Raw genomic sequence first — 11,304 nt, 5'->3', positions numbered from 1 at the left:
GTTTCAAAAAATTCGTATTATTATTAGCGGCCGTGGCCAGTGGTTGGAGCGCTTGCTTTAGAAGCAGGAGATCCAGATTCGAAACAAACACTGGGCTTATTTTCGCGTCGCGGTAAGGAAGAAGGTGTAAACTTCCTAGTTAAATGCACTTCCGCAAAGCTCTAAGACAAGACCGTTAGGTTTTCTTGGAGCACCTAAATAACATTAAAAAAGAAAAGTACTACCAATTTTTTTTTGATATTGAGTTCGGTAGTAAGAAAAGGGACTTCGGTAGTGATGGGAACAATTTTTATTATTGGAAAAAATGTTTTCACTTTTAAACACTCGATATTAAAATTGAGTTTTTTTATATCGCACTTTCAATATCATTACTACCAATAGCTCGGTGTTTTTTGATACTCCAATAGTTCGGTAGTGACATCGCAATACCCAAGTAAGAACTTAACTTTTCATTTCATTTAATATTTCATTTTTCATATGTTTCACTGCCGTTATTTTTTAGAATTATAAATTATTCGTCGTTTATGTTATTTATGTTTCATAATTACATTTATAATATTATTTATACAATTTTTAAATTGGTTGTTTTTGTCATTAGTAATTAATTAAAACTTTGGTCGCTTAAGATAACAAGCATAGATAAAATTCTATAATTCTTATGCGTCGACATTTCTTTTCTACATATTTATGAAAAAATTTTATTGTTTCTTAACTTGCGAATGATTTTATTGGTTTCGAATGCAAGTAAAAGACCATGGTTTCGATAAGCCTTCCTGGGTTTATTCGTGCATATAAACGTATTTATAAAATATTATGTTCTAACCACGTACGTTGATTACATTTTTAAAATTCGCAATAATTTTTCAATAAAAAAAATTAAAATAATAACTTGACTTCTAAATCCAGGTAAGAAAATATGTTACGCTTTAATTTATAATTTTACAGATTAGAAAATCAAATGTGTAACTTAAGTTTTTTTAATGCTATTCATTTTCCCAAGGCCAAAATGGCCGCAGTCGAGGAGGCTACTTTATTATAATTACAACCCTCTTTTAACTCTTGAACTCCGAAACACCTTGACAAACAAAGCTGCTGCTCAAAGAAACAAGTTGACCGTAGTACTATCAGGGACATGATTGGGATTGAGCTCAGAATTTTTCGCTTGTGGAGTGAGAACTCAGTACTATTATACCACTACTGTATTAGTCAAATTTCAAGCGTCATAAACTCAAATGTAAAGTTTACTTACTTTCACTAGGCTTTCTCATATTACAACTGAACCTAACAAACTGTTTTTTAAAACCCCGGTTTTAAAAGTTGTCATTATTATTAATTTTTTATATAAAGCTACAATATAGCATCAAAAATACTAATGCTGGAATAGCATCAAAAATATCAACGCTGGACAAGCATCAAAAATAATAGCACTATTCTAGCAACAAAAATACCGGTATTAGAGTGATTTTCTAAAATTTCTATACTAAATTAACATCAAAAATTCTAAGTTTAAAATAACAATAAGAAATATTTTTATTGCATGTAATATCAAAAAGTTGATTATTGGGCATAAGTTATTATTATTATTATATAATAATATTGTTATTATTATTACATAATAATAATATATGCTATTTCAGTATTTCAGTTTAAACACAAGTTTTTGCAAACTATTGTTATTGTAAGTCTTTATCAACACTTTTTAAAAGTATTTTAGCTTTAACACTATTTTTTGATTTTCTTTATTTTTATATTTTAAATTAATTTCAGTTTTTAAAAATAATTTCTTTTAAGAAATTTTAAAATTAGAAAATGAAATTTAATCCTGATTTAATTTTAACCTGGTTAAATCGTTTAATTAATAAACTTTTGAACGGGATAACGGGACACAGTAACAAAGCTAGGGTAAGCCAAAGCAATGGCTTACGTTTGTTTCTTATCGTAGGAATATAGTATTGTTCTAATTACAACGCATAAAAATTGATTGGGTTTATGCTGGAAAATTTGAATCTTTTAAGTTAGTAGTCTTAAAGAGTATAAACATCCTAAATTAGAAATTTATTAATTATTTTATTTTTTCTCGTACATCAATAAAGACTCTAACTTTTATCAATGCCTATTTTTAAATCCACTAATTGGAATGTGACGAAAAATTCTATTTATTTTATTATTATTCATTTATATGTTTTTAGATTAATCTGGAAATGTTTGGAGATATTCTTCTGTATGTGTTATTAAACATTAATTTTCAACTATTCAGCGGTCATTACACTTCAAATTACGATCTTAATTATGCGGCAGGAGGGGGTATATTTATCCCGGTTGGCTTCAACAGCTTTCCTGTTTTGAACTCATTTAATCAACGTCGGAATGATATTCCAGGTGGGATAAAATAAATAAGATTAATAAAATATAATAAGTAATATTTATAAAATTTGAATATTAATTGTAATAAACACAAAACAAAACTAAATATTTTAATACTACTTATAATTTATATTTAAACACGATACAAACCAATCGATAAATGAAACATCGGTTGGACACGTTGAAATTCAGCAAACTTCAAATGTTAATTACCTGAATTAAGTTAATTACTGCTATCTGTTAAACAAATTTTTTTTAATTTTTACCACCATTCATCTATTATATTGTTATTTGATTGTCATGGTGTTATGAACCACTTTCTTAGAAATCCAGACAAATTATCCAGACCTAAAAGTGGTATCTTCAATTTACCTTCATTTTCAAACATTTTGTATTTGTTGTATAACTTAAACTGGTTCCGCTAAATTTTATAGAAAGTTTTAGCGGAACCACTTTAAGAAACTATTTAGCCAATGAAATTTAGCATTTTTGGTAAATTACAGGGTCCAAAACCTGTCACTTGGAAAAAAAATACTTCTGAAGGGGCAAGTTTAGCATATGGTATAAAATGAAAATGTAAATCTAAAAACGATCCCTAATGTTGCATATAATAAAAAAGTCGGATCTTATTGTCAGAACCAATTTATATATTTTGCTCAAATATATAAATAAAATATGTAAATATATATACAAAGTAAAACTTATTTATTTATTTTAAATATTTATACAGAATAGTAAAACTTTAGATAAATTAAATTATCTGTAATCTGTTTGTCCTGTGAAAAATATTAAATTATCTGTAATCTATGTTTGTTCTGTGAAAAAAAGTTAAAAAGGAATAAAAGTTTATTTGAATTATTAAAGAAAATAATCTGTCAAAAATTTTTTATATATCCTGAAATCTTTTGATTGTCTAAATCGTTATTGAAAGTTCATTTTATAAAGAAACAACGATAAAATAAAATAACTACTTTGCAAATGCCAATTTCACACTTATTATCCTGATTACGTTATTTCTGATGTTGTTGTTATGTTGAATTAATTTATAATAAAATAATTAGTTCTATAAATTATTGCATACGTTGCCATTTAGACAATAATACATCTCTTAATAATAAGAAAGAGAAAGAGAATAAAATAAAATTCTTACAATTAAAATGACAATCAAGTTGTTATTATAAAAAGTATTTAAGTACATTATTAATAAATAGAATAAAACTTTTAAGTGTATTTTTAAAAACCAGAAAAGGATTGGATATATTAAAATTAGGTATAACAATCAAAACCTTTAGCCACAACAACAACAACAACAACAACAACAACAACAACAACAACAACAACAACAACAACAACAACAACAACAACAACAACAACAACAACAACAACAACAACAACAACAGCAATAAGAACAACAAGAACAACAGCAACAACAACAACAACAGCAACAATAGCAACAACAACAGCAACATCAAGAGAGAAAAAAAAGAACATTTGTTAAACTTTGTTCTGTAAATTGGTTCATATAAAAAAATTGTAATTTTTTTCCTCTAATTTTCTCATAAAATCCTCTCCTTTAATTTTGCTAAAAATCTTTTTTTATTTCAACTTTATCAAATTTTAGGGTAAATAGCGTTTTTTAGAGAGTTTTATTAATGTTAACAGTTAATTTGTTACATTTGAACCAAGTAGATATGTTTTAAAGTTCATCGTTCATTGTAAAAAGTCATTATTAGTTAGGAATAAGTTGGCGTCATCAGCAATTATGACATTCATTAAGTTCGAGACTTTATTCAAGTCATTTAAATAGATTAAGAACAAAACTGGCCAAAAATAGAGTCTTAAGTCACATCACAGGAAATATTTAAAAATTGCCTTCGGTTATCGTTATTATTAAAAACAAATTGCTTTCGGTTTGATAAGTAACTTTAAAGCCACTTAATAGTTATTTAGTTTATTCCGTATGTATATATTTAAAAATTTCTTTTATATATTTAAAGACTTCTTTAATTCTATATATTTAATCCAGCCAATTCCTTTTAAAGATATTAAGGAGTAAATAAAAAATTAAAAAACTATTTCAAAATTAAACACGTTTTAATTTGCATGTCAAGTGGATTGCAAAGCTCAATCAGTAGAATTTTTCAACTTTGAATCTACTACAATGCTTCATTTACAGAAAGCATGGAAGAATCTACATTCTGAATATACTTTGTTGGTTGCCTTAACCATTTTTGTTTTGCTTTCTTTAATTAGTAAAACGCTTGAAAAAATAATAATAACTCGTTTGACGAGTAACTTATAATAACAGATTTTCGTTTTTGACATGAAAAATTGCTTTACCAACCATAGTTTTTGCTCAGATTGGAAATTTTTTTTTTAAAAGAATTCTCGAAAAAATCATATCATTAAATTCTTATCATTAAATGGTTTCTTATAATGTGGAGAAAAAAAAGTGTTAAAACATCTCTCAAAATCTTGGGTTTTTGCAAGTATAACTTTTTCTAGTTAAACTGTAAGACTTTACTGCATGAACTGAAAAATGAAATGTAATATTAGTATATTTCTATATTTTATATTGCACCAACATGTGATCAGAGGAAAAATGAAAAGAGAGATAACCGGTGTTGGTCTTAATAACGTAAAGTTTTGTAATATATTTTAACTGCAGTGACATTATTATTAAAACTGATTGCACTGTAATTGTAAGTAATAAATTAGTTCATAATGAATAAAAAAACAAACAGTTACGAGTTTATTGATAATAAAAAAGTTTGCAACAATTTAATAACAAATAATTAACTCAAAATGTTTACAACAAATAAAGAATAATTGAAAATGTCGTTGTACACAATATAACAAATTTGTGACAAAACTTTCACAAGAACTTGAAAAACTTGCAAAAGGCCATATGATCTTATCATCAAGAACTGCTCTTTACTGTTAAATGCCGTATTAGCAGGGCATAAATATTTTACCATACGTTCTTCTATATTTTAGATATAGTATGTAATACACTGTTGTGCAATATAGATGTAATATCGCTAATTATACACTAAATAACGTTATGAGTCTATTTGGTTACATTTAAGTTCAGTTTTTTCAGGCTAGTTTTAGTTATTTTGATTTCATATATTACATATATTTCATATATATTCACTTCTACACTTAATAACTTCATTCTTCGGAAATACCAAACAAGTTTTGGTACTCATCAAGGTACTCATCATGCTGAGGCATCATTAGGAACAGTTAAAGCTATTTTTGAGAATGTCTTATTTCGAAAAGTATCTGACGCAACGACGTGTTTATATAAAATGCGGTTATATGGCAAAAGTTCATCATTAAAATCTTTGTTTGAATAAAATTTATGAAACTCGATTAAAAGATTCATTTCCATACCTTAAAATCCAATTTAAAAAAAAGTTTTGTCTTTAAAAAAAATTTCGTTTATGGGAAATATCCTACATTACTACTATTACAAAAAAGTTTCGTCTACGGATAATACTCTTGTTACTGCTCTTACAAAAAATTACTACTAATACGTTGCTACTAATGCTCATGTGACTTTGCATAGCACTCATACTAAAAAATACTCATGTGACTTTGCATAGCACCCATACTTATAAAAAAAGTTATTTTTCTTTACTCATTTTTCTTTTTTCCTTCTTTCAAAAGAACGTGGAAACTCGCAGAAGACATTCAGGTCTTGTCATCAAGAACCGCTTGTAAAATAGTCCTTAAAAAACATTGCCAAAAAAAATTTCTATAGAAAAAAAAAAAAACTAGAAATGAAGATCTCGTCATTTAATAATAATCAAATAGACCACCAGGTCTTGACAATGAGCAATACTTATAACAATTGTTACAGAAACAATTGTCCAAGAACATCAACCACGAATATATAATCGAATAAAGAATAAATTTTGTATGAAAAAAATTCAATTTTGTAAAATTTAAACAAAAAATTATTATTTTGGGGGGATAAATACATAAGATATGCTTAAGACCTGGAATATACTGGTAATAAAAAATCTAGAGATTTCCTTTTACCAGTTTATGTCAGGTCCCTGAAACAGAGTACAGGCTGGAGACATCTAGTGCCGAGCCAAGTTTTACTGGGTATATTTTGTTAGGTCTTTGAAATAAAAGTCTATAAATTATTAATAATTTGGCGCCTAATAATGTTAGTTAGTTTCCGTTAATTTATATAAATTTTAATTGGCAATTTTGTTAATATAACGTTTTCTCTCTCTCTCTTTTTTATATATAAATAAAGTTTAAAGCCAGTCGTTTGACACGGTTGATATCATTATACATACAAAAACTGTGGTTACAAAAACTGCCTAACTAAAAGAGTGCCTGCCAAACCAAAACAGTTTACAAGTGTACAATTCGCTGTCCATATCCCTAAATCAGTCAACGCAAGTAACTCAACTATCACTTTTTGTAACCGCCAGTTTAGTTATAAAAATGTATTCGTGAGCAGCTTTTTAACTTATAATTCTTATTTATAATTAATTTTTAAAATTTTTATATATAAACTAAGTTGTCTTATTTTTGTAGAGAAGATCAAGGGAAATTTTGATTTTAAGGAAAATATCATCATAATATTTTTGTTCATACGTTACTTATGGCTTATTAAAATAATAATGATAAAAAGATATTTAAAGTTTTTATTCTTTGATTAATATTAACTTTTAACTTATTAGCATTAGAGTCGTTTTGTGGGAACAATGAAATTTCGCGCTGTTGACAGATCGGACTTTAGTTTTGCTAATACCTAAAATAATGTCAAATCTAAAATCTAATTTTCATATACTCCTACGATCTCAAATTTTATTAGTTTTAATCATAAAAATAAATTTATTTCAATGAAATTTAAAGAGTTAAATTAGTTTTTTTCATTTTACAATTTTATACGTGCCCCCAATTACAGATAAGTTAAAAAGCTATAATTTTCTTTAATAAAATTGATAAATTGTTATGAACTTATTATGAACACCATACTCCCTATTTTGATAAAATGCCAAATTTACAATAATAATAAACGTCTCATGTCTTTCATCGTCTTCAAACATCCGTGTTAAACATTACATGAAGCGTAACAACAAAAAATAAACGTGATCGCTGGATGATTTCAAAACTAATTTTTTTGTTTTTAAATTCAAGTATTCTATAGTTGACTGTAAAGAAGTTTACAAATACAAGCTTTTAAGTATTATTAAAGTAAATGTTTCCTTAAAGGTATCACCAATGCAAAAAAAAAAAAAAAAAAAAGAAACACAGTTATTTGAAATTGATAAAATGATATTTTATAATAGAAAACACTGTTAAAATTTATGTATTTAACTTGAAATTTAAGTCCGCAAATAAAAATTTGAAATTTTGTTCAGCAATTATTTCACTCCCAGAAAGTTGTTAAATTTCTAAAATTTTATCGGAAATCTATAGACCTCGGTCATGCTTATGAGCCACATGCACGATTAAAAAAAATGAAGTTTTTAAAAATACATTAAGTTGTAATGGTTCAGCTAGGAAAACTAAATTTTTTATACAACCTTATTGCTTTTGGTTATCTACAAGTCCTGAAGGCCTTGTATTTGACGTAGAAGCTGAACATTATTATAGCCACATTAAAATTAAATATCCTAAAATGAAAAAAAAAACTTATCTATCTCATAATGTTTGTGTGACATCGACTTTTATATTGAATTAGACAATGGAGAAACATTATTAATAAAAGATAGCCCCACTGATTGTTATACATAAATACAAATGGCAATGGAGTTAAGTAATCCCCAGTTTTGTGACTTATTTATGTATATATTTAAGAGAACTACTATTATAAAAACACTTTTTGACAATAAATTCTTCTTTGTTACATGATTTTTACATAACTATTTACTACCAAAAATATTGGATAATCACAATGTAGAAGGTTTCTGACAAAAATGTTTAGGGCAATTAGTAATGCATCTTGTTGAAGAAAACATCATTTTAAAGTCATCAACTTATTCCCCTAAAGCAAAACAGGAAAACTTCTGAATAAAAAATATAGAAAATTTGTACATATTATTAAATAGCCTAAAGTTATAGATTTTGAAAATTTTGAATAACAAAGATGTTTAAAAAATTCGTTTTTTAACCAGACTAAAAACATATATTTGAGGAGCCCAGCTACAAAATGCTCTATGTCACAAAAATTAAAATTTTGAGTTAATTCTATTTCCACATTCTATATACTTAAATGTATCACCTATTTAAACATTTGACCAATTAAAAAATTTTCGGTCCTGAAAATGGACAAAGAAAATATCAATTTCTGTTGATGTGCAACTAAGAGTAGTTTATTTTTTTGTTCAAAATTAGTTTACTCAGACTTGATGCGTTTTGCAGATAGGCTCACACAGATACACACACACGCACACACATACATACATATATATATATATATATATATATATTTATAAACTTTTTTACTAGAAAAAAGAAGTGATGTACTTCCAGAAAGCCTTGATGATATCAAATCATCTCAAGAATATTTGGCTGGAGTTAACTGTATTCTTTCTACAAAGAGTGATGATAATCAAATTATTTTAAAGATATCAGAATGTGAAGAACAGCTACCATTATCTTATTTTATTAAAAAGTTTTATAATGGTATCAATATTGATCAAATATCGTTAGGTATATAGTATATATTGATAGATTTGTTTAATTTAAATATCAATATAAGTAAAAACTTAATTAACATTTTTAAAACTCTAACCCCAAAATATTTTTTGAAAAATGTATGAAATAAAAAAAAAAAATTATTATCATTTTATTTTTTATTAAAAATATTTATTATATATATATATATATATATATATATATATATATATATATATATATATATATATATATATATATATATATATATATATATATATATATGTAAATATATATATATATATATATATATATATATATATATATATACATATATATATGTATATGTATATATATATATATATATATATATATATATATATATACATATATATATATGTATATTTATATATATGTATATATATATATATAATTTAAAATGATTCTTAAAAAACGAAAAACTAAAATTGTGGTTATTTTAGTTTTAGCTTTTTAAAATTGATTTTTTAATACTAGAGCTTGCTTAACCCTCTAAATTAGTAATAATTTGGGTAAATCCCCATATTAGTAAATTATTCTTAATTTGCCCCCTTATTAGTAATAATTTTAGTTTTTACTATTATTTAAGTTAATTGTTTATTAAATTTTTATTTTAATTAAATATTTATATTAATAAACATAAGTTATTAATTATAAAAGTTAGATATTATTAAATCAGTTGATTAAATAAAATGATTATTTTAGAATTAAGCATTTAAAACAATTCAAATATAAATTTTACCATAAAAAACTTAACCACTTTACAAGTTAACCACTTTTACTGATTTAGAAATTTGGTTGTTATAAATTTTTAAATTAATTTCTAGGATTTATTCAAAGTGAAAAATTAATTTTCAAGTCATTGATAATCAATGAGAATGTAGTTGATTTTACTGCAGAATCAAATGGAGAATTGTACTCTCACACGCAAACCATGATCAATTTGAAGGATGTATCTCTTAAAAAATTGCAGTTACCAAAGGCTTTGAACTCAGAGTTTTCACTAAACAATTTAATATTTGAGTTAGAAGGAACCATCAATGACCTTAAAACATCTTTTAGTTCTTTCACTGGTATGTATTTTATCATGTTAACAGTTTGTAATACTTTCATATCTTTACAATAAATATCTTACTCTCAGTGTGTAACATTTATCAACTAAGACATATTGAAATACCAAATCAAAAAATATATATTATGTGTATAAGTACAGGTTAGAAACTCAATACCTAACAGTAAACCTAAAGTTCAATTGATGTTAGAAAAAAGTTTTCTTACAATGTCACGGCTAAGGGTTCATAATGATTAAATAAAAGTTAAAAAAAAATCATAAAATGTTTTCAACTTTACCAAAGTAGTTGTATTGGTTAGAGGTTATGCTGTTATATAGAATCTAGACTTCTAATCTATATATATTCTATAAATTGATAATATCTAATATATTCATTAAACAGAAAGAGTAATTTATGTTTAAAATTGTAGATTTAAACTCCTATAGAACCCCTTACTTTAAAGTCAAATTTATTATTATTATATATTGTTATTGTAATCAAAAACTCAGTGCTTTTTCAAAGGAAATGTTTTTGGATATATAGATCTTTAATTGTCTCTAGGAACCTAAGTAAAAATATAGAATTTTTGACTTAAAACTTTTGAGTCCTTTTTGGAAATATTTGTAATAAATATTATATATTTGTATTGTATATTTGTATAGAATAATTTGAATTTCAAATATGATACAATTGTGATAAAAATACTTTAATGCCACAAGTTTAATTATTACTTGTAGGGTAAAAATATATGAAATCATCCAAAAAATATAATTTTCAATGAGAATTTGTTTATTTTTACACCACTTGCAGTCCATATCAAAAAAATAATAACTGCGAAAATTTTAGTTAAAAATACCAATGGGTTCCAGAGATATCGTCACTTGAAATAATGCTGACTCAGCATTTTAGTGATTTTCTGAAGCGACTACAAAGCAACTTTGACATACAGTATCTTCATAATGGCTTAGGGAAGTTTCCTAAAATTTGGTACTCTAATAGATTTTAACTTGAGGAATCCAAAAAAAGCACCCTCAAGACTCGATTATCTCAAGAAATGCCTTATTTGTCCAATTTTGTTCAAAATTATTGACTTGTAAATTAGTGATTTTTGGAGGTAAAATGAAGACTGTGGCCCAAAATCCCAAGTAAAAAGTTTAATTGTATATCATTATTTCATCTTAGGTCTACTGAAAAAAAT

General features: G+C 25.3%; 1 protein-coding gene across 1 annotated transcript in view; it reads left to right on the top strand.

Annotated features, from left to right (window-relative positions):
- Nucleotides 1-775: 775 nt before the first annotated feature.
- Nucleotides 776-11,304, top strand: part of LOC136072053 (uncharacterized) — a 96,439-nt gene continuing 85,910 nt past the window's right edge. Inside the window, exons 1-4 of the mRNA XM_065820109.1 lie at nucleotides 776-906; nucleotides 2,190-2,379; nucleotides 8,848-9,051; nucleotides 9,882-10,127. Coding sequence (XP_065676181.1) covers nucleotides 2,202-2,379; nucleotides 8,848-9,051; nucleotides 9,882-10,127 — 628 coding nt within the window. The 5' untranslated portion in view covers nucleotides 776-906; nucleotides 2,190-2,201. The remainder of the gene's footprint in view (nucleotides 907-2,189; nucleotides 2,380-8,847; nucleotides 9,052-9,881; nucleotides 10,128-11,304) is intronic.

Source organism: Hydra vulgaris, chromosome 15, assembly GCF_038396675.1.
Source record: "Hydra vulgaris chromosome 15, alternate assembly HydraT2T_AEP".
In the NCBI taxonomy this organism is placed as follows: Eukaryota; Metazoa; Cnidaria; class Hydrozoa; order Anthoathecata; family Hydridae; genus Hydra; species Hydra vulgaris.
The sequence above is the reverse complement of the archived record's forward strand: the minus strand, read 5'-3'. Positions and strand labels throughout refer to the sequence as shown.